Genomic DNA, 24,570 nt, shown 5'->3' on the forward strand with positions numbered 1-24,570 from the left:
CAAAATATTTTGGGATAAATAAAAGTACATCATTAAAAAAAAGTACAAAAATAAATTAATTTATGTTAAATAAATAAATAATAATATTAATTTAAATAATTATTTGGCTCTATACAAATATTTGAAATAAAATAGAAAGGTTATAAGTATATTAAAAACTCGGTGATTCCTTAGATTAAAACTTGCTGCCTTAATTGAAACTTGTCCAAACTCTGCCTGAAGTGGACATAATTATCTCAAGTTTATGTTCTCCAGACATTTCTAAATCTCCTTTGAAGATGGACATAAATAGATCATTTATTTTCCATTTAGGAACATAAAGTGCTTTAAATAAAGCATGAGCATAAAATTAAAAAAAATAAATACTCTAAAAGTAAATACACTGCATTCAAAATCTTAAATCATTAAAAAAAAGTACAAAAACAAATTAATTTATATTAAATAAATAAATAATAATATTCATTTAAATAATTATTTGGCTCTATACAAATATTTGAAATAAAATAATAGGTTTTGGCCCATCCCATCATAGGCACCTACCGCCTGTGCTCCAATAGTAAACCATGTGTCCTTGACGTTTCCTTGTTTCCTTAGATTTAAACTAGTGCTGCCTTAAGTGGCAAATTGTAAAAGTTCACTCTCCAGACTCTGTCAAAAAGTGAAGTGGACATAAGTAAATACCTAATTTATGTTCTCCATTAACATTTCATTTAAATAATTATTTGGCTCTATACAAATATTTGAAATAAAATAGAAAGGTTATAAGTATATTAAAAACTTGGTGATGTTTCCTTGTTTCCTTAGATTGAAACTAGTGCTGCCTTAAGTGACAAATTGTAAAAATTGTATAAAAATTCACTCTCCAGACGTGAAGTGGACATAAATACCTAATTTATTTTCCATTTAACATAAAGTGCTTTAAATAAAACATGAGCAAAAAATAATAAAAGAAAGAAATACTCTAAAAGTAAATACCCTGCATTCAAAATCTTAAATCATTAAAAAAAGTACAAAAATAAATTAATTTATATTAAATAAATAAATAATTATATTAATTTAAATAATTATTTTGCCCTATACAAATATTTGAAATAATATAGAAAGGTTATTAAAATATATATTAAAAACCATATCACATGGTTCTCATTGTTTCACAGGTATTTCCATGTGTTTGACTGACAGTTATTGCCTGAGAATGATGTATCATTGCATAAAGCCCCTAGTGGGTGACTCTGAAATTTCCTACGACAGTAAATGCAGCACCAAACAAGCACAGTGCAGTTTACAGGGAAGTGTCTGCACCAAACCGAAACTAACTCCACTAAACATCAATCACACAATGGCAACAGTGCAAGTTTGTGTCCTGGTTGTTGTCCTCTCCACAGCTTTGGCTGAAGACTTTAAATTAAAATACAAACCATCCATGAAACCTGTCCGATTATTCACCGAGGAGGAGCTGCAGGGATACGACGGAAGCATGGTAAACATTGTTTTTAACCCATGAAACAGGCTGAGTGTGTGTGTCTCATTCATGCATTGCTACACCATTTGTTTCTCTTTTCTGTTGTGTTTTCCTTCCCTGATTTAGGAGGGAGATCCTATCTACATGGCAGTAAAAGGAGTAGTGTTTGATGTCACCAAGGGAAAAGGTAAATAAAACCATCCACTCAAACCCTGGAAATTGTAATGATTTATTATATAATAAAAACAATTGCCTGGGCACTTAAATGTGCTTTATTCATTCAAACAAAACTGTGAAATTAAAGTAAAATGAACACATTGATGCCCCACTAGATCAGACATTTACACTCAAAATGTTCACATGTTTTGAATTGATATCTTATTTTATACATTGCAGAGTTTTATGGAAAAGGTGCCCCATACAACTCCCTGGTAGGTAAGGACTCCACGCGGGCTGTGGCTAAGATGTCCCTGGACCCAGCAGACCTGACATCAGATACGGTGGGTTCAGGGTTTTTGTCCTGCCACCAATTCACCAACTGCATTGTTTCCCCAGGGATGACAGTGTGTAAGATGGGGTTGACTCCCATGGGTGGGGAGCACCGACATCTGACACCTGAGTGTCGGCTGAAAAACAGCTTTGTAACCATAAACAACGTGATTGTACTGAAACTTCACAGTTTCGTCTGAATGCACAATACACACTGCAAGTTATTCAATCGTTCTGCTCTTCCAACAGTATTTTAGTGGACTTTTGAAAATAAGAAGCAGTAAGCACACAAACAAATAAAAACTTCTACATATTGGAAACACTGGGACTGGACGGGTAAAAGAAAGTCACTTTTATCAATCAAGGCCTTTAACACTTTAGAATTATATACATAATTCCCACTCATCACACCAAGATGCACTTGATTCAAGTGATGAATTGAGGATATTTGATATAGCAGGATTTCCGAAGGACTTTAAAGATCCACTTACTGATATTTGAATAGTACTGTTTGTGTTTAAAGACTGCTTTGTGTGACTGAATTGTCCTGTTGTAAATATGTTGTGTTAAGAAAATGAAATGTGTTCTTTTGTCTCTTGCAAAAGATACTTTGATCTCAATGAGACTTCTTAAATAAAGCTTAACTGTAGCATAAGAGTAATGTGTTGGAAAAAGTGCAGAATGAGTAACCAACTCAATTATGAAAAACAAATGGCAAAACAATGATTTAATGGTAAAAACTAATGTGTTTCAGCACTTGAATATTTGGAAACAAATTACTAATAACTCTTTGTTTTTACTACTGCAAGTGTTAAAGGACTTTCTTCATTTCCAGATTGGTTAAAGTGCCTCTTCCTTTACTTTTCTTCTATTGCTTCCAAAATATTAATTTGTTGACTTAGTGTAAAGATAATAAGGACTCCACAATGCGTCACAATCTGCATAACATATGACTTGTGCTAATAAAGGTTCTTGTTTTTCATTTGTACATCCACAGACTGGCCTCACTGAAGACCAGCTGGAGTCTCTGGATAGTGTATTTGAAGGGACGTACAAAACAAAGTATCCCATTGTGGGTTACACAGCGTCACGCATCCTCACCGACGATGGGAGTCCCAACGAAGCCTTCAAACCAGAGGACCAGCCTCATTTTCAAATGAAGGATGAGTTTTAATCTCATTTTACCTTTTCGTAAAATATAGTTGTGAAAAAATATTCTTATTTTTTTTCTTTTTACTTGAATAGAATCAGAGCCTTGTATGCCAAGCGCAATATGTGTACAAGAGAAGAACAAAATACATATTGTAGAAACACTTTTTATTCATATTTATGTCAACTTAAGGTTTACATGAACCTCTATTAACTGTGTGAGCTTTAACTGCACTGTCCCTAAGGAACCATTTCAATACTTATTTTGCCTTTTTAAAAAAGAACAACAAAAAACATATCAAGATTCAAATCAGGCTGTGTGATAAAAATCGTGAAATACAGACTAAAATGTTGCAGGATTTTAAAGATCCCATCCAGACAGGTTTTAAGACATTTCAAAATACTCTCTATTGAACACAGACTGTGTTTTTCAATTCATACCTTTTTTGACAAACTGCACAGTGAAACTCAAATCAAGTAGAAATGAGCAAATGACCTTTTGTAATGTAGAGGGATTGCATTATATGTGGTTACAGTGATTCAGTCTTCTACATTTGTCAGAGCAATAAGAACAGATTAAACATTAAACCCCGTCTATCTATTTGGAAAGAGGGAGTGAGCTGACAGACCAGATGTAATTATCAAACCTAACATCAACAGTCAAATTCCAAAGAATTAAGTTTTATTATGGCCACTATCTTTCATTTTTATAGTTGAGTCGTTTAATCCTTAAATCTGAAAAAAAAAAATCTGAAAATAGTGAAAAAATACCCAGGATTTTTTTTATCCAATAATGTCTTCAAATGTCTTGAAAATAAGACATTTACAGTGACTAAGTGTTTGGAAAAGCAGAAAAACTGTCACATTGAGAAGCTGGAGCGAAAACACATTTTGGCTTGTTGCTTGCTAAATGACAAATTGTTATCAGAATTGTTGCCAGTTTGTTCCCTGTAAATTGACTTTTCCATTAATTGCTTCAACTTTATATTTTTTGTCATAAAATTCATTGTCCAGTAGAATATTTATGTAATGAAAAACCACTGAATCCACATCCGTGTGAATGTTTACATGATCAGAATCTGTCCTTTTGTTTTCTACCTAATGTTTCTTTTGTACAATTATCATTAAAGTCTGTAAATCTGAAACTTTTTAAGAGTTTGTTTCACTTGAGTTTTACCCCCAACTGCTAGTTGAGATGTTATCTTAATGTGATCTCTCTTTATGGCAGCTCATGACTCACTCATGTCGACTCCAAACAGGCAACATAAATAGTACGCCTGGGCCTATATAGCCTTGTATGCTCTGATCAAAGGTCACCAGTTCCGGTGCTGAGACAGGTGATTGTCTTTAGGTGGAGCTGTGCGTCTTGCCCTGTCGGATGGTCACACTGGAGGTAAGTCTCTCAGTTTGTGTGATAGTAGCCAAGTTGAACCTCCCACGTCACTGTGAGTGATCTACAGCCGAGTTCAAAGGACACAAGCCCTGCCCTTGAGTCTGCCGGTGAGAGCGGAGCTGTGTTCTTTATCAGGTGGAGGTTCTGCTGGGAGTCGACCACTGCAGCCTCGGTCAGCCTGGGAATCACTTTCTTCTGCTGTAGCTCGTCCACCAACCAGAGTCAAGATGCCGAAAACAGTAAGACTCTTATGATTTTGTTAAAAATATATATTTAAATGCGTCACTGAAATGTCTCTTCCTGGATTTAGTTTGAAAGGGGGGGTGGTGTTTTTATAGATTCATCTGTTGAAATGCTTATGTCTAAATACTGAAGGAGAAACACCTTTGAGCATCAAACAAATGTAATGGTCAACCATGTTTCTTTTTTCACAGTTTTAATCACAGATTTCTTTCTATGTTCAAGCTTGTGAGTTATTTCCAAGAGGCACCTTTTCATCTTGGCATTTACTCATTAACCAAATGTAGAGTTTGACCCATGCTGCACACATTCCTGGCAGAAACAATGCTACTGGAATGCTACTTCATGGCTAAAACGGTGCTGAATTCTGTCTGATTGGTCGTGCAGAACCACCAGAATGATTTTGTAAATGTCAAGAGTGATTTTCACCAACAACTCATAGCTGTGTGGTTTAACTGCTCTCTTCTCCCTCCCTTGATTTTTGTAAGACAGTCATACATAATCAATTTTTCATCCAAAGCAAAAGAAACCCTTATGAATGTATTTGCTGTGAGTCCTAAATTCTCACAGTTAGATTTACTTAAGTATTCAGCATCAGTCTGTAGGAAAACTGATAAGAAAGGCCGGCGTGTGCATTACGACTGCAGCTCTGCTTCTATTGACTCTCCAAGGAGAAAGCCTCTCTTAAGAGGTCATGCTGACGTCTGCCTCCGTTTGACTGACGTTAAACTAACTTGAGTTCAAACACCATGAGTCACGGTGGCAGGTATTGCTTATGTTGTTCTTGAAAAGACTTGACTCAAGGGTTGAACTACATTTGAACAGATAACCAGTAAAGTAAAAGTCTTGTAGAGACCAAACTATGTATAAACTAATTATTAAACCCTTAAAAGTTTGGATCTCAATGTGGAAGTTATCTAAGGCAGGTGATCGTGGAAAATGGAAACAGTTGAGAAACATGGTGGAGGTTTCATAAATGGATGCTCCAGTTTTTCTTACCTAAGTTTCAGTGGGTTTATCTTTATGACACCTGGGGTGTGCTCTAATATAACTTCATAAAAGGATTGTGTAACTGCTACAAACTCAATATGGCCTGCAGGCAAGGGTCATGTAATTATCCCAAGTTTGTTGGGCTTTTGTGGAAAATATTGAGAATAATCCTTTTTTTTTTTTTTTTTATATTCTTTTTGGAAATTAATTCTAGAAACATTTAAATGTCAGATTTTTGTGCCGGTTAAATTTCTGTTCTTATAAAAGACTTAGATCTTACTAACAATGGTAAAGTCTAAAGGCAACTTGGCAAACAGGGAGTATTTTGATATTTTAATCTGCGTATGTTCAACCTTGTGGCACTTCACAAGGGTAGTCCAAAGTCTAATGAGATAGTGAGCAATTATGGTTTATGAACAATCCTTCCACAGCTCCACACAACTCACTCAATTATTTAAGTTTTTTTTACCATGAAAAAAGTTGTTTCATAATGTCAAATGTGCCCTATATAACAAGCAATATTTCTGCTGAATTGGGCATGATGAAAATGTATGGGAAATGCAGGATTGATCGATTTTAATCAGCTTATTGCTTGAAATGGATGGGGATGAAAAGAGTTATGTGAGTCCAAACAGAAAATCCCAGTCGTCATGTGACTCAGTTGTCTTTTTTGTTGCTGCAGGTCAACGTGCGCGTCACCACCATGGACGCAGAGCTGGAGTTTTCCTTCCACCCCAACACCACAGGGAAGCAGCTCTTTGACCAGGTCTGTATGTTTCTGAATGAAAACACCAGGAGACTGATTCATAGCATCATGGTTGTCTTAGTTGGGAACACAAAGTTTAGCTGCACCAGAATGTCTGTTCTTGTTGAACCATAAACATTTTTGGGAAAGTATTTAATCGTAGTAAGTCAGACAGTAGACCCGACTTGATGCTGTTGTTGAGAAAGAAAAATAATGAACTACAGTGTAAGTAAGATTTTGAAAGCAGGACTTTTACTTGAAGTATTATCAGCAAAATATACTCAAAATATAACAAATAAAAGTATTTGTTATGCAGACAGAAGGCCCCTATAATACTGTTATAATAATATTGGATTGTTGTTACTGCTGAATTAATATGGAAGTAGCTTAATACCATTGGGCAGTTTAATCCAATACAATGTGCCTTTTATAGGCTGATCATATGTTTAAAATGTAAATTCTTCATCTGCAAAGTAACTACAGCAGTCAGGCAGATGCAGTGCAGTAAAAAAGCACAATATTTCCCTCTTAAAAGTACCTCATACTTGTATGTATATACAGTACCTGAGTAAATGTACTCAGTTACTCACCTCCACTTGTGGTATCTTATCAAATTGCAATCAGAGGGCATATTTTTTTATCAGATAGGAGGTAGCACTACCAGCCACTCCCATTATTTTATTTCTTTATTGAAAATACTTTATTTGACTGTATCCTAATGGTAAAAAAAAAAAAAAAAAAATATATATATATATATATATATATCATAGGTAAAACTATTTGAATCCAATGCATTTTATTTTTTGAAGAATAATATCGTACCAGAAGTTAATTTCAAACTTCTGTTGTCAAGTTAAAACTGCAATACTCCAAATATGTTATTAAAACAGATTATTTAAGCAGTCTGTCTTGAATGAAATCCTTCAACACACTTTTAGAAAAAATGCACTATCAGGCCTTGAGAGGTGACATCACCACCCAACAGTATGACAGTTTTCCCCGGAGCTTTCTGTTTAATTACCTAAACCTTTGTACGTGATTGGCTGATCCTTGATAAAAGGATCCCTGAGGCTTTAACGTATATTCAACACCTTAGCTACTGTTTTTTCATGTCTCCATCTCTCTCTCTTTGTGTGTTCAAGGTTGCCAGGACCATCGGACTGCGTGAGATCTGGTACTTTGGGCTTCAGTTTGTCGACTCCAAAGGATTCATCACCTGGCTGAACTCTGAAAAGAAGGTAAATCAGTGATTTCAGTGAGTGATAAGAACCGAGACATTGTTTTGTTCTTGGTCATCATCCTGTTCTGTTAACCTGCTGCTTCTCTGCTACTCCTCTAATTAACATAATCTACTTTACTATATTGTACTCTAATATATTCTTTACCATTATCTTATCTGCTACTCCACTGTACTTTATTCTATCCTTGAATATTCAGATATAATATCAAGGAATGAACTGAATCTTACTCTATCATTTTAACTAAACTCTATTTTACATTTACTCTACTCTACTCTTTTTTTTTTTTTTTTAAGTATTCTACTGCATTAGTTCCCAGCCTTTTTTCATCTGCACCCGACACCACTAACAGGTGGTTTTACCCGTCATCAACACCAAATGTGTTCATTTGAATGGATTTTAAATGGGAAATTATTTTATACTATTACTTAAATACCATTAATATATTGTAACAATTTATTTTTATACAAGACACATTGATCGTGGAATCATGTTTAGGTTTGGTTCATTTTTCCCTTTCTTTTAAAGTAGTTTCAAGGGTAAGTTAGCTTTTGTATCTCTACCACAGCCATTTTATGACTTTCAGCTATCTATTAAAACCTCACTGCTGGCTTACTTACAAACTCTCATGTGATGTTCAGGTGTTACAACTTACTTGGTGGGATGTGTGTCTTATACAATCCTCTTGTTCTGGTTGGGAGTGTATTGGCTATTATGAAAATGTATACTCCTATTTTGTGTGCTCCTTTTCCCCCATAAACACAAATATGTGGGATTACATATTTACTTTAGCTACTCTGCAATCTTTCAAAGTCATCCAGGCAAATCCTGCAAATATTCGGAAAACTACCTTTTTTTACTCCTAAGATATTCTTTCTATCTTAATGCACTGGCAATTAGTATAAGTTAACAAACTTTGTCTCACTCTGTTCTGTCAAAACTTTCATATTAAACAGTATTCTACTCTATGCTGCTTCTGTTCTACTGTATCCTGTTACGCTCCATTGTACTGTATTCTACTCTATATGATCAAATTCAGCACTCATTTTTCCCACGTCACTTTTTACTTTATTTCCATACCTTGCCGTACTCTTTCATGACATCTGCTCTTCTCTGCTCTGCTCAGGTGATGGTCCAGGATGTGAGGAAGGAAACTCCGCTGCTGTTCAAGCTGAAGACCAAGTTTTACCCGGAGGACGTGAGCGAAGAGCTGATCCAGGACGTCACCCGCAGGCTTTTCTTCTTGCAGGTGAAGGAGGACATTCTGGGGGAGGAGATCTACTGCCCTCCAGAGTCCGCTGTGCTGCTGGCCTCTTACGCCGTCCAGGCCAAGTACGGAGAGCAGGAGAAGTCGGCGCTTAAGCCAGGTTACCTGTCCTCCGAGCGCCTGCTGCCCAAGAGGTGAGCGTGTGATCTCTGGTATTTACTTTTCTGACTGAGATCACCTGTCAAATAAAACTTTTCAATCCCGGAAAGTGTTAATCACATAGCCAAAAACAGTGAAAAGCTTTAAGCTTAAACACTTTATGTGGAATTGGTAATAAATGTATTGATTAATTATATATTATATATATATATAAGAAAGTAATAAAGCTGTTCAGAGGTGTAAAAAGACCGATATGCCGCTGTTTTGGAAATAGGCCAAGTATTAAACAACAGGTGAGGCAGATGCAATTAAGTCTTCTGTTATAAAGGGTTACTCATATACTTAACTGCAAACAAGACATGTTTATGGCTGTGATGGATGGTGGAAACCCTGTGGAATGTTCTGTATGAGCTCTCCAGACAGTAACTATATGTGAAATTAGTTAATGAAGCATCAAAGTATGAAAGGACTGTTTTATGTCTGAGAATCAACTTGTTTTAAGCGTCTAAATGTGTGCTTTGCTTTGATTTCGGTGGGCATAGAATGTGAAATAGAAAGGTATTAACCAACAAAGAAGATGAACTTTACCATTTACTGAAGACCGGACCCAAGGAAAGTTCATTTCCATAAATAAGAAAATAAATCAAACCTGGAAATCATCCACCTGAATAGCTCCCACCGTGTCTCAAATATGAACCTGTGCACTAGTACATACTCCCAAACGCCAACTAGAGATATAACAAGACACGACAATGCAGCATGTGTTTGATTTAGCCCTGCAGGTGTACACAGACTGTTAACATGTTCTCCAGTGGGTTCCTGATAACTGGTCTCTCCCCTCAGAGTGCTGGAACAACACAAGCTGTCCAAGGAGCAGTGGGAGGAGAGGATCCAGATTTGGCACGAGGAGCACAGATCGATGCTGAAGTAAGTGATAATTACTCTGATGTTCATCTCGTATCTTCTCTCGTATTAGACATCTAGTATTTATCTTCATTTTAAAGCAAGACCATGTTACTTTTCAAAGAAGAAATAACACAGTCTTCTTGCAAATTAAAAGTTGACTACATAGGTGATAAAATAGCCTCAGAAAATGAGGTTTGTTTGGGATGCTCTTTGGATTAGGATATATAAAAAATACCTAGAAAACCATGGCACTCTCTTTAAAACAATGTATTTTTTTTCATGGTCATGTTAGACCTTCATCAGGGAGTCAAACTGATCTCATGGATCAAGTGGCCAAGTATTACGCCAATAGGAATCTTCCACTTGGACATGTTTTTGTTGCCTACAGAGATTGTAAACATATTAAATACCAGTAGAGCCCACAATATTCATCAAAGCTGGATTAACATAGTAAACACAAATAATGGCGATGTTTACAAAAACAGATAGATCTTTACAATAAGCAGTAAAATCTTGGTCCTCATTAAGTAGCCTTTAATCTCTAGATCCGTATGGCTTTCCGTCGGTTAAGTTTTCTTTGTCTGTTTCTTGTTGTATGGAATAAAACAGCCTCACTTTGTCTGTTATGACCTATAGTTTATGACTCTCCTCTACTTGTGTGAATATTGCACCACGGTAAACATTTATTTGATATAGATAATCTTACAAATAATAACAAAAGCAAACACTAAATACAATGTGTCATTATCTTGTAATTGCCGCTGTTGCACGAAAGTTAAATCATCTTGCAACAAAGGTGCAAAATTCATCCACGCTGGTCTCAACATGGCGATGGCTGATTCATGTCACAAAGCTCTGGAAAACTCTGATTACACACACAGGGAGAGTAAATGAACTTTCTGCTCAGGTAGAAAAAAGTAAAGTTTATCTTTATATTACATTCACATCCACCTTTTTGCTCAGAATCGAGGTAAGATTTTATAGAATACAAATACAAAACACATTCATTTATTGCAACAGAAATAACTACTGTAAGTCTGTATTTTTATCTGCAGTCTGCTGGATGAAGGATGAAGGTTATGTGCAGGTTGACGTAGTAATACATTTACCAATAACCTGTTAATATTTGGTGTATTAAATCATTACACAAACATTGGTTTTAATATTAAACCAATAAATGAATTTGAATCCCTTGATGAATCTGTTTAGGTTTAGCTTTAGACATTTGCAAATATCCAAGGGTAATTAATATTTAACAACAAAAATTCAAAGACTGGCGTGCAAAGAACAAAACATTTCCCGGATGTATTTAGTATTAGCTACCTGACTAAATAACTATATAAAATACATGCGTCGTAACTGTCATTTTTCATGATACAAAAGATGACAGATTCAATAATATATCTTTAAACAAGTTTGTGTATTTTACCAACTTTGAACCAGATATAAATAAAACTGGAAATGGAAGTCAACCAAGTGTGTAATCTATGAAACTCAAAAGAATCAACTGTTCTATCTCACCTATTTTTTATGAAAGATAAATGCTTTAATTAAGAAGAAAATCATATCATAAACTGATGAAATCTGTGTGTATTCTTCCGTGTTGTCATCTGTCTGTTTAACCTGAACAGGGAGGAGGCCATTATTGAGTACCTGAAGATCGCTCAGGACCTGGAGATGTACGGCGTCAACTTCTTTGAGATCAAGAACAAGAAGGGATCAGACCTGTGGCTCGGAGTCGACGCTCTGGGACTGAACATCTATGGGAAGGACGACAAGTAAGTCGAAGAATCAGGGACTTGATTACAGATACTTAGTTATCAACGTATCTGCTGACATCATAAGTGTAGTGTTTATTGATTTGATGACATACAGTTATAGACGGGAGGGCGACACACGAGCAGTCATCGACCTCTGCTACCTTCACTTTCCAGTCGGTCAAGTTTTAAATAACACATTTTTGACCATTTGGCCATTGACCGAGTTCTCTTTATTCTACTACAACACGAACACTGTTGTCAGTATTTTACGTGAAAAAAGAGTTTTCTGCTTGTGAATATTCTATAAGAGCGAACTAACTTTTTAAACATCTTGTTGACTTTGTCTGATTTGTCTACATCCTCCAGGCTTTCTCCAAAGATTGGATTCCCCTGGAGTGAAATTAGAAACATTTCGTTCAACGATAAGAAATTCATCATCAAGCCCATAGATAAGAAAGCTCCTGTAAGTATTTAAAGAGTCTCACAATCCTCAGTAACATATCAAGTGTATGTAAATGTGTAAAGATAAGTTAGATGCAGATTTGCGCCATGAAGCAGCATTAATGTGGCGCACATTTACAGGAAAAAGAAGGGGATTAAAGTTGTACAAATCTTATTGAAAAATGCCCATATGCAACAATATTTAGTTAAGTTAAGTACTTTTTTTAGGGATCCGTGCAAAGAAAATAGACTCTGGCACACGTATAGCTTTTTACCATTTTCTTTCATAATTAGATCATTCATATAAAGGAAATTAAACATAAACATTGATAAGGTTTATTTGTAAAATAAGTTGAATATTCAAATTTTTGGTTCGAGGTTCGAAAAAATAAACATATACAGACGAACCCTGACACTCTGTTCATTTCTCAAGGATTTTATATTCTACGCTCCACGACTGCGAGTCAACAAGCGCATCCTGCAGCTGTGCATGGGCAACCATGAGCTGTACATGCGCCGCCGCAAGACCGACACCATCGAGGTTCAGCAGATGAAGGCTCAGGCCAAAGAGGAGAGGCTGCACAAAAAGATGGAGAGGTAAGAGGAAAGGGTTAAAAGTTTAAGAAAAATCACACTTGTTAGTGTCATGGTCTCTCAGCACTAGGATTTGAATCTTTAGGCTGGGATTAATATGTATGATCAGTATTTTGTTCTTGTGTTTTGCAGGGATCAGCTGGAGAGTGAGAAGAAGAAGAGGGAGGCCATGGAGAAAGAGAAGGAGCAGATGGAGAGAGAGAAGCAAGATCTGATGACGAAGCTCCACGAGTTTGAAGAGACAACCAAGAGAGCAGAGAGAGGTGAGACGGAGGAGCTCGACTCTGACTCATTACAGATCATACTGGTCATATTACGCTACAGAAGAGAAGACAACAAGTAAATCAACGGCATAATTTATGTTGTGTTGTCTTATACGTTTCAAACTTAAAAACTTAGCATGGCTGTATCGCCCTCTACTGTTTATTTGCTTGAAATACATCCTTTAAATTTAAAAAAGGTTAACAGTGAAGTGAATATGTTTGTATTTGCTTACAAATACAGGGCCGTTCTTTTTTTTTGTTTGTTTTTTTTGTTTTTTAAGAAATGATTGCAGCTGATTTCTGGGTAAGAAATATCTGAGTATTTTCATAAAACAAATGAGAATGCAGCTTCCTGCTCTAGAAAATGGTTTCAACATGCAAAGAATAAACAAGTCTCAGGCTTGGTCGAATTTGTGAAACACTTTTGATAATATATTTTTAATCAGTAGTTCCCAACCTGGGTGATCAAGCAGATGAAAGCCTGTCAAAAAAATCATTTTAAAAAAGGGAACGTCTGCACTCTACTCCATTTCACAAAGATTTATAACCGAATAAGTTTTGATCCTACTTGGATCTTTGTCAGGTCAGAATGTGAAAAATGGAAACCATACCGATATTTATACATCATGTACACCAAGAGGCAAACATGATTTATGATGGCATGTGTGGTTCATCCCAAAAAAAACTGGATGATATAACATCCACAAAGAATTAACAATGCAGTAAAGTACTGAAAACAGTAATACAAAAGCCATACTTCTAAATATCAAACATGTTATGTTATTTACAAACACTTATAAACACATATTCATCATCACATACATCAGAAATGACATCACCTACGTTCAAAATAATGCATATTTAGGGTGTATTAGCCAAACAAGTAAATAAATGATTTATAATTATACCAGAATGCAGCAAAGAAAAAAAATCTGAGTTCACCCTGTAGAATAATTCCCCTGACTTTGTCCTATAGATCTTCAGGAGCAGCTGGAGAGGGCCGTGAGGCTGGAGGAGGAGAGGAGGAGGGTGGAGCAGGAGGCGGCCCGGCTGGAGGCTGAGAGGATGGAGGCCATAATAGCCAAGGAGGAGCTGGCTAGGCAAGCTGAGGACCAGATAAAGAGCCAGGAGCAGCTGGTGAGTACACGGCGCAAGAAGCACTCAAATCCCTCACGTGAGAAAAAGTCGTGATCGAAAAACACTCATTACACACACAAAGCTCCGACATTCAGGGTAAACACGTATTAGCTGTTGTGATTGCAGTTTGAACTAATGCTTTATTTTAGTTTGGGGGATTTTTCTGGGATTTGGTTTCTCTTGCAGCATGAGAAAATTCTTTAAGAAGCTTTCTCGCGCAATATATCAAAAATGAATTATGTCAGTGAGCAAAAAAAGGCTTTTTCTGAGCTTAAAGGCAGTTAAATGTGAAGTTTCCATTTGTCAAGTCAGTATTGCTTTACAGGTAAATGCACTTGAATGATAAGTACTACATTTATTTAATTATAGGTTGTTGTTTTTTAATTCATCCATTCATAAAACGACACCGTGTTCAGATAGTCGAGGTTGCCGAGGGAATCAGATGTCTATTCTCAGGCTTTTTTTAAAGACGCTTTTCGGTTTGTGCTTCCTCCTTCAGGCCGCAGATCTGGCAGAGTACAGCGCCAAGATCACTCTGCTGGAGGAGATCCAGAGAGTCAAGGAGGAAGAAGCTGAGTCATGGCACAGCAAGGTGAGATTCCAACATGTCATCAAAGGACGCACCTGTATACCAGACAGAACACGCTATTTCCTGATCGTCCACTTTTCAGTTTGTTGTTTTTTCCAGTGGTTACAAGCCCTTTTTTTGGAATGTCACCTGTACGATCTCAGGTTCTTTTCTTTATCTTGTGTGTTTTATCGCTTATGTTAGTACAAAAAAAAAAGATTTATTTATATTTGGTTCACCAGCTATCTGGGCTGTATTTAAGACTGGAGCAAACTGGGCAACAAGTCCCCCCATTTAGCATTCATGAGCAGCATATCGAAAATACTATGTTTTTGTACACAGATATAACTGTTAATAACTGTTAATCGATGCTGATGTATGAAAAGATAACAAATGACAATCTAGTAAAACACAGTGGCATTAAATGAAACAATATATAACAAGATATGTCTTCACAAGAGAAGTTAGAATTGCTCATTTATAATGAACATTACAAAAAACATATTAATGCCCTTATAGTTGTATACAATACATTATAGTGTGTTATAAACCTGTTATTGAATGTTTGTATACTTCTCTCTGAATACATTAATACTGACCAACCCATAAATAAAGGTGGGAGGCCAGATACGCTCACAGTTTTCTAAAGGGAAATACCCTTAAATAGCTTTGATTAGATTTCTAAGAAAAATATATTTGCATATGAATGAACCATATAACATTCCCTTGCACTGCCCTGCACGTTTCATATGTGAACTTATGACATATTGCGATATATTTCCCTTAGCTTTATATCAAATCTTACACCTTACATTTCTTTTTTCCAAACCTTATTTGTCACAGTAGTCCTTTAGCACAACGTGTTGCATTTCACCACACAGATTACTTGTGTTTGCGCCAAATGAAGCTTAGAATCCTTAAATATACAAAGAAAACCAACATCCATAAGTGGAAAAGATTAAGTCAAGTCGTCATAAACCAGTTTTTCAAGAGAGAAGTTAAGACCTGAGATCAGAGTCCAGCCTTCTAGTTTAATTTGTCCATGAACAGACATACTGATAGTTAACAGATGCCTTTACTTAACAGTCTGTAATTTAGAGCAGATGTTGTGCTACAACACAGTGAAAGACGCTGATGTCCATCAAAAACAATTCTTCTTTTTGGGTGCCTTTTTAATGTATCTATCTTTATTTGTCCAATGTTCTTTTTAGGCTAACTCTGGTTTATTAACAGTGTTTTGTTCTGTCCTTGTCAACTAAACTAAACTAAACTAAACTAAACTAAACTAAACTAAACTAAACTAAACCTCTCCTCTTCATCCCAGGCGGTGGAGGTGGAGGAGAATCTGATAAAGACGAAGGAGGAGCTGCACAATGTGATGAGTTCTAATTACTCGGCTCCCGTCCAAGCTCCTGTTCAAGCCCCTGATGAGGCTCCTGCTTCCTCATCCTCCTCCTCCTCCTCCTCCTCGGACAGCGAGAGCGACCACGAGCACAGCGAAGAGCAAAGCACCTGCAGCGCCGAGCTGCAGCAGCAGGACATCAACGACCACCGCGAGGAGGAGGAGCGGCTGACCGAGGCCGAGAAGAACAAGCGCCTGCAAAAACAGCTCTTGGTGAGTTCAGGGTCCCAGGACACAACCCACCTACAACAAGATACTTCCAGCAGCATAACAGTTTGCATAAAAGCCTATTACTTTTGAATAAATAAAAAAAAGGGTTTAAACTGATCAACCACAGTTCAATTACCTAGTTATATATACTTGTTCCATTTGAATATACAGTAGAACTCATTTTACATTAGATTTGATTTTTATTTGTGAAATTTTAAAGTACATGTTGATCAAAAAATAAGAAAATAAATTGACACAATCCACCCCCCCAAAAAAGAAAATGTATTTACATATTATCTTTGGATGGAGATCCAGACAGTGTAACAAAAGAAACAACATAATGAAGTACTCTTTAGATATAAAATATTTTTTTTTACTTAAAACTGCAATTTTATATATTTTTTGGCAATATTATTACAAAAGATAATGCCCCAAAAAGCTTACATACTAAATTATTTTCAAATATCACATCCTTTGACTGAACGTTTAATTCTTCTGGAAAAACCATATTGTGTAGCTCAAAATAACACATTTAAATCTTTTAATTAAGTTTAATTCAATTTAATTTGTTCACAAATAATAATAACAAATATGTAAACCAGTTTACTAACATTTTATGAAAAAATTACAGCACCCTCACATTTCTTTAATTGAAGAAGAAACGATATGTAACTATTCTTGTTCTTTCATAGGTTCACTTTTAAATCTTCATGTTGAATTTGTCATATTCCTGCAAAGATGTGGCTAAATATAGAGAAATCTACAGAAAAAACAGCTGTTCAGTGGTTCAAAATGTTTACAGTTATCTAATGTCTGACTGTCAACAGAAAGTCAAAGCCTCCATCTGTCCTCAGCGTTCATCAAAGACCGATTGTCAGTCGAGTAGGAAGTATTGCAGCCGTTAAACCTAATATGTGTCCTACAGTTGAACAAAAAGTATAGAGTTACAGGAGGAAGCTCATTCTCACATATTCAGTCTGGGACTTTTGAGGACAACAATAGCTGATGGAGGAGTAGTTTTAGCAATAACCAAAGTTTTAATTTAAACAAATGTCTGTTAAAGGATCCATCTGCCCTCTTTTCCCATTATTTCAAATGAAAGAGCACATTCAGTCAATGTGAATGCTAACAGTTGAGTCAACGAAAGCTGTGCTAAGTTTGAAAATAATCAAAAGGGTGGGTTCAGGTTTTTTGAAGCAGTGTCGTATTTATACTCCTGTGTTCTGTGAGGTTAAATGAATGTTTTTGTGAATGGACTGTTGTGTCTTTGGAAGACAGTGATAAACAGAGATCTTTGAGCTTGTAGCTTCAAAATGTTTTCAGTGAAAATCTGAGAACAGAGGAAACATTTTTTGCACCGTAGCCAACAACCGCACAAAGAGACTGTCAGTCGAGCAGGAAGTCCTGCAGCAACTTGACAGGTTTCAACCTTTAAACCTCACATGAGTCGAGTATCAAGTAAAGAATTACAAAAGGAAGCTTTCTCCTCTGGAAAACTGAGCAAGTCATTCTGACAAATCAGTAACTGATAGAAAAGAAGATAAAGTTAATGAAAGAACACGAGAAGTCTTTGGATCAAATGTGTGAGAATATATTACATTTAGATGTTGTCTTGTAAAGTGGGTACAGTGTAGAACTCTATGGTTTAATGAGTGAAATGTCCTCCGTCCACAGGCCCTGAGCTCAGAGCTGGCAGAAGCCCGAGACGACAACAAGAAGACCCCGAACGACCTCCTCCACGCCGAGAACGTCCGGGTCGGCCGCGACAAGTACAAGACCCTGCGTCAGATCCGTATGGGCAACACCAAGCAGAGGATCGATGAGTTCGAGTCCTTGTAGAAAAAAAAACCTCAAGAGACCGGAAGATGTCAACCAAATACCTCATGAAGGCCCCCCCGGTTCAGCAATGCTGTCTTTAAACTTAAGTGTGATGTAATTGCAGCCCACACCTGATTTTTAAAGACCAAGAGAAGCGTGAAGCTGATCTGCGTAAGAGTACCTCCATGAGTTTTATTATATCGGTTTTAACTTTCGCTTGAAAAGCACTGTTTTTGTTTTGTTTTTCTTTGTAGCACTCAAACATCTCCAGTGTGCTGTTTCAGTCCCATTGAAAACATTAAAACATATCAGAGAGCTGGTGTGCTCCTGATAAACTGTATGAACAAAATTACAAATATTAAACAATCAAAAACGATATCACAATTTGGCTTTGGCGTTTTGTTTTAACACCAAACTGAAGAAGTTAAATTCAGATTTTAATCAATGAATGTCCCATATTGCAATCAGTGACTTGTAAAACTGCAACAGACAATTATTCCACTTAATGATTCTTGTATTGATTATATTTTTGATTATTCCGTCTATATATATTTATGATGCTTGTTTTGTCCAACCAACAGTCCAAAACCCAAACATATTAAATTTGTAAAAAACATAAATGAGAGACAAACAGCAAATCCTCACAAATTACTTTACATTTTCTTTATTGATTATCAAAATGTTTTGCTGATTCTTCTTTCTTTTGGTCACCCTATCCGTTAATAGTTTCAGCTCTGCGTGCACCTGTTTTCATTGGTGTCCAAATAGAAAAGCAACTTATTTAACTAGATTTAATACACTTATCTTAACACTCACATGGTTTTATGATTTTTACATCAGAGATACACGGAAACACTTTCTGCCAAACAGGAAGATCTAATCCCAAATATTCCGGATCCCGGTGTTATTACGTTATTTAAACAACCTTCTGCTTTGAGTGTTCCCATAATGAATTCATAACTTCCTGTTTATGTAATGTCATTAGTCCTGGTAAAATCCTGATAATCAGATTTAATTAAAAAAAGCACTGAAGCCGCCAGAGCTCAAGAGATATCCCGATTTGCAGCCTCTAGTAGGAGTCAAGATCCAAATAAACACTGGCTCCTACATTTCCCATAATGCAACTCAATAACTGTCAAACTCAGCAATCCCCCCTTTGTAGCACAGACTTTCATTTTTAAATAAATGTGTAGTCTCAAACCAAGATAACCCTGATGACATCATTATGACATCATCTGGGTTGTTTTTGTTTTGTTTTTCAAAATAAAATGCTCATTACAGCTACAATTTAAAGCGGATTATCCTTTAAAACAGTTTTATTTTCCAACAGGAAAATAATTAACTCTCTGATACTAAACTGTATGTATGATATCTCATAAACATTATCCTCTTCTATGTCATAACATAATAAAACTATTAATTGTCCCTATTTTCCTTTCTAAATAATCACACTCTTTCATTTCCTATGTGTGTCTAAAGTCCTGTGTGTGTGTTTGAGCTGAAGAATCCTGCTCACCATGAAAAAAACCGAAAAGGATGTGGCTTTTTTAAATATTTACTTAGGAAAAAAACAATGGTTATCATTAGGGGTTGCCAGACAACTTGTGAAGCCAGTAGAGCCACTTTGTTTAAATAGCCACTGGGCAAATATTATATGTGAATGAACACGTGATTTCACACACACACACACACACACACACACACACACACACACACACACACACACACACACACACACACACACACTAGGTCTTATTTATTGACATTGGGGGCTCATTGTTCGAGGCTATGCTGAGGAGTCACTTATATTGGCCTCAGGTAAGAAAGGTGTGTGTGTGTGTGTGTGTGTGTGTGTGTGTGTGTGTGTGTGTGTGTGTGTGTGTGTGTGTGTGTGTGTGTGTGTGTGTGTGTTTCAAGGTGCATTAGAGCCACTACCTCTCCTGACAGTGTGGGATTGCCCCTGTGTGTTTCTTTCTTTCCTGCAAGAATCTAAATATAAGTCGGTGACAAATAGTCCAAATACAGTAGCAGCCCAACTGTGATGTGGGGGTGGTGCTGAGAGAACAGCTCCATCTCCAAAGATCCCCTCTCTCCACCCTCCACCCTCCATCCTCCATCCTCTACACCCAGTCAGGAGCAGGTCGCAGGAGAGTCTCAGCTCCCCTCCCCTTCCCCACCCCAAACACCTCACCTCACCTCACCTCCATCCACCACCTCCACCTCTCTCCTCCATGCACCTCTTTGGACTACCATGAAGAGACAGAACGCAAGGACCCTCGCCCTCATCGTCAGCATCCTCACCTACCTGGTGGTGGGAGCTGCTGTGTTCGAGACCCTGGAGTCCAAGCAGGAGAGGAGCCACAAGAGGAGGCTGGATGCCAGGAAACACGAACTCATGCGCAAGTACAACCTGACCAAAGAGAACTTCGAGGAGCTGGAGTCTGTCGTCCTGCAGCTCAAGCCGCACAAAGCCGGAGTCCAGTGGAAGTTCGCAGGGTCCTTCTACTTCGCCATCACTGTGATCACGACCATAGGTGAGCCTGTTGAGCAGTGCAGGACTGTAAAGAGGATTTAAGGATATGGAAGTATATCCATTCTTGTGTCTTAGTTGGTGCGTCGCAGTACTGCACTTGTGCGCAATTTTGAGGTCCTACTTTATATTTCTACTCCACTACCATTCAGTGGCATGTTGTACTCTAGTTATTTAGGTAGATTGGGATTAATAATACAAAATATAATCAGCAAATTAATCATGATTTATGAGTATAGGTTAAGATAGGACTTTATTGATCCCTTGCCAATAAAGTATTCAGAATCATATCATATCTGGGAGATCAGACACCTCATTTTGTGGTACTTGTACTTCAACTATTTTCATTATCTGCTACTTTAAACTTCTACTCCACTACCATTCAGTGGCATATTGTACTGTATTGTACTTATTTAGGTAGATTGGGATTAATAATACAAAATATAATCAGCAAATGAATCATGATTTATGAGTATAGTTATTTATTGTTATTTAGGTAGATTGGGATTAATAATACAAAATATAATCAGCAAATGAATCATGATTTATGAGTATAGGTTAAGATAGGACTGTATTGATCCCTTGGGGGAAATTCACAAGCCTCTATCTTTATTTTGTTGTATAGTATGTGTATTTATTGTCTGTGTAGTTGTATAGTATGTGTATTTATTGTCTGTGTCTGTGTAGTTGTATAGTATGTGTATTTATTGTCTGTGTAGTTGTATAGTATGTGTATTTATTGTCTGTGTAGTTGTATAGTATGTGTATTTATTGTCTGTGTAGTTGTATAGTATGTGTATTTATTGTCTGTGTAGTTGTATAGTATGTGTATTTATTGTCTGTGTAGTTGTATAGTATGTGTATTTATTGTCTGTGTCTGTGTAGTTGAGCTGTTGCAACACTTGAATTTCCCCCATGGGGATCAATAAAGGAATATAATAATAAAGCCAATAAAGTATTCAGAATCATATCATATCTGGGAGATCAGACACATCATTTTGTGGTACTTGTACTTTACTTGAGTCAACTATTTTCATTATCTGCTACTTTAAACTTCTACTCCACTACCATTCAGTGGCATATTGTACTCTAGTTATTTAGGTAGATTGGGATTAATAATACAAAATATAATCAGCAAATGAATCTTGATTTATGAGTATAGGTTAAGATAGGACTGTATTGATCCCTTGCGGGGAATTCACAAGCCAATAAAGTATTCATTCGCATTCATGCATCAGTAATTATAATCCAATAATATATCATGCATTGTTTTGAAATGAGCCATTTTGCATCATGAATACTTTTGGTGCTTTAAGTATATTTTGATACTCATACCTTTATATTTTTACCCCAGTTAAAATACTAAAATGCAGGATTTGTAACATTTCTACCACGGTGAAACTGCTACTTCTACTTAAGTAAAGTATCTGAGTACTTGTTCCACTGCTGTATTTGAGTCACAGAGCCAAGCATCAGATATTTTCTCAAAATGGCGTCACTTTTTCCAAACCCAATCAAAAATGTAAAATTAATTTTATTTATATAGCCTAATATCACAAATTACAGATTTGCCTCACGGTGCTTTATAATCTCTACAGCATAGGACACACGCTGCTCTTAGACCCTTCGGGTAAAGAACCTCCTCCTGAATTTTAGACACCTCTTGGGTTGATTCAAGGTGCCATTTATGCTTTTTCTAGGATTAAATCTTTCACATGAATCTATTAGAAATTTACTTTCATGATTTTGGAATCCCTTTATTTTGTGAAATACTTGGTTTAATCTGATTTATGTTGTTTGTCTGTAATTGTTGTTATTGATGCCTTTCTTTACCAACAAACCCAAGAAACCTAGATTACAAGCATAATTATAACTCAATAAAGCTTTCCTGGATAAATACATTTATAGATAAAATACTTGGAATATAATGTTGTTGGGACAAAAACTAAATTCCTTCATTTACAGTATTTTGGGGATTTAAAAGTAATTTAAGCCCCCAGCTGAAAACCAATGTCGATGTGTATCTAGTAGTGTTTGAATTCTACATACTGAGTTATAAATATTAGTAGTGATTGCCCTCTACTGTTTGACACCCGACTATTGCAATTTAATTTAGCTATTAACTGATCTGATGCCAGGTGATGCAAAGGGTGCCTGCTTTTGTCACCACCCAATTTTATTTAGTTAGAATGTGTGTTGGTTTAATGTGGAATGACATCAAATGTAATAATCATTTTATCTTAAGAGTTTGATGTCAAACTGCCTCGCCACATCCAAGCTGCTCAGACAACACATAGCATCACGTGTTTTGTCTGAGGTGTAAAAACTGTGACGTCTGCTCCCTCAGGTTACGGCCATGCGGCGCCCAGCAGCGACTCAGGGAAAGTGTTCTGCATGTTCTACGCCCTCCTGGGGATCCCGCTCACCCTGGTCATGTTCCAGAGCCTTGGCGAGCGGATCAACACGTTCGTCAGGTACCTGCTGCACCAAGCCAAGAAGTGCCTGTCGATGCGCCACACCGAGGTCTCCATGGCCAACATGGTGACGGTGGGCTTCTTCTCCTGCCTGAGCACCCTCTGCGTGGGCGCCCTGGCGTTCTCCCACTGCGAGGGATGGAGCTTCCTCCACGCCTTCTACTACTGCTTCATCACGCTCACCACCATCGGGTTCGGGGACTACGTGGCCCTGCAGAGGGACGACGCGCTGCAGAACGACCCCCGCTACGTGGCCTTCTGCTTCGTCTACATCCTGATGGGGCTGACGGTGATCGGGGCGTTCCTGAACCTGGTGGTGCTCCGCTTCCTCACCATGAACACCGAGGACGAGCGCCGGGACGCCAAGCAGAGGGCCCTGATGTCCGTCGGCAAGCCCAGAGAGGTTGCTCGCCTGCTTCCCATCTCAGCCTCCACCTCTTCCACACCCGTAGCGGACGACTCCACCAGGGCTAGAGATTTAAAAGGCGTCTACACCGAGGTGCTGCATTTCCAGACTATATGCTCCTGCCTGTGGTACCGGAGCAAGGAGAAGCTTCACGGCTCTGGACCCTCCATGATCCCTCAGGAGCTGACGTTCTCCGATGCCTACATGCAGCAGAACAGTAGCTGTCCTCACTACATGGAGCCCGGATCCACAGGCTGCGTCTGCAGTCCGCGTCAGTGTTCCAGCATAAGCTCCATAACAACGGGCCTCCACATCCTCTCCCCGTTCAGGATGTTTAAGAGACGCAGCTCCGTCTAGCCTTTTTAAAGCAGTACTTTTTAAATACAGCACAGTGCATCCATACTGCCGAGGGGACAACAGATACTTGGCAGTTCTTACAACATAGAGATGTTTGAGATGTTTGTGGTGCTATAATCCCAGTAAACAGTAGGGACACTCGAAAGGCAAAACGCATACAGTACTGTAAACAGCAAAGTCCTTCTCATATATGTGTTTAAGACATGCAGTGTTTTGACTCCAGATCTAGTTGTGTAAGAAGTCATCCGAACACGTTGCAGTGCATGATGGGTACAGTGTGGAAGAAGTTTAAGGAGACAGCAGAGCGGCAGTGCAGGTGCTGCTGGGAAGATGTTCAGGTCGAGTCAATTTGAGCAACGGCACAACAAGACGGCGGAGTTATTCCTTAAAGTTGTAGTTTTCCTTCGTCGTATTTGTGACTGATGCTGCACCAATTTCGACCACGACTTTTTGGTTTCTGGTTGTGTCATGTTGCCCTAAAACCCTCATTCAAACAAATCGTGATTGTCAGAACTGTATTAAAGCTGATACACACACACACACACACACACACACACACACACTGATATGTCGATGTGACTCATTTATTTTCCGTGTAGCAGCCTCTGTTATTGTGGTTTTCAGAGCTCTCG

At 37.5% G+C, this 24,570-nt stretch overlaps 3 protein-coding genes across 3 annotated transcripts; all 3 read left to right on the forward strand.

Moving 5' to 3' along the window:
• Nucleotides 1–1,256: 1,256 nt before the first annotated feature.
• On the forward strand, nucleotides 1,257–4,229 carry nenf (neudesin neurotrophic factor). The gene is made up of 4 exons (XM_054614410.1): nucleotides 1,257–1,480; nucleotides 1,589–1,649; nucleotides 1,859–1,962; nucleotides 2,949–4,229. The coding sequence occupies exons 1-4, from the start codon at nucleotides 1,340–1,342 to the stop codon at nucleotides 3,123–3,125; spliced, it is 483 nt and encodes a 160-aa protein (XP_054470385.1). The 5' UTR covers nucleotides 1,257–1,339; the 3' UTR covers nucleotides 3,126–4,229.
• A 253-nt stretch (nucleotides 4,230–4,482) lies between these two features.
• Nucleotides 4,483–18,555, forward strand: ezra (ezrin a). Its single transcript, XM_054613234.1, has 13 exons — nucleotides 4,483–4,732; nucleotides 6,406–6,489; nucleotides 7,611–7,706; nucleotides 8,833–9,107; nucleotides 9,916–9,999; nucleotides 11,610–11,756; nucleotides 12,105–12,201; nucleotides 12,613–12,776; nucleotides 12,906–13,036; nucleotides 14,013–14,173; nucleotides 14,673–14,765; nucleotides 16,066–16,356; nucleotides 18,028–18,555. The coding sequence occupies exons 1-13, from the start codon at nucleotides 4,721–4,723 to the stop codon at nucleotides 18,190–18,192; spliced, it is 1,800 nt and encodes a 599-aa protein (XP_054469209.1). The 5' UTR covers nucleotides 4,483–4,720; the 3' UTR covers nucleotides 18,193–18,555.
• Nucleotides 18,556–20,422: 1,867 nt separating this feature from the next.
• On the forward strand, nucleotides 20,423–23,938 carry kcnk3b (potassium channel, subfamily K, member 3b). The gene is made up of 2 exons (XM_054614504.1): nucleotides 20,423–20,705; nucleotides 23,049–23,938. The coding sequence occupies exons 1-2, from the start codon at nucleotides 20,423–20,425 to the stop codon at nucleotides 23,936–23,938; spliced, it is 1,173 nt and encodes a 390-aa protein (XP_054470479.1).
• Nucleotides 23,939–24,570: the final 632 nt, after the last annotated feature.

This window comes from Anoplopoma fimbria, chromosome 15, assembly GCF_027596085.1.
Source record: "Anoplopoma fimbria isolate UVic2021 breed Golden Eagle Sablefish chromosome 15, Afim_UVic_2022, whole genome shotgun sequence".
In the NCBI taxonomy this organism is placed as follows: domain Eukaryota; kingdom Metazoa; phylum Chordata; class Actinopteri; order Perciformes; family Anoplopomatidae; genus Anoplopoma; species Anoplopoma fimbria.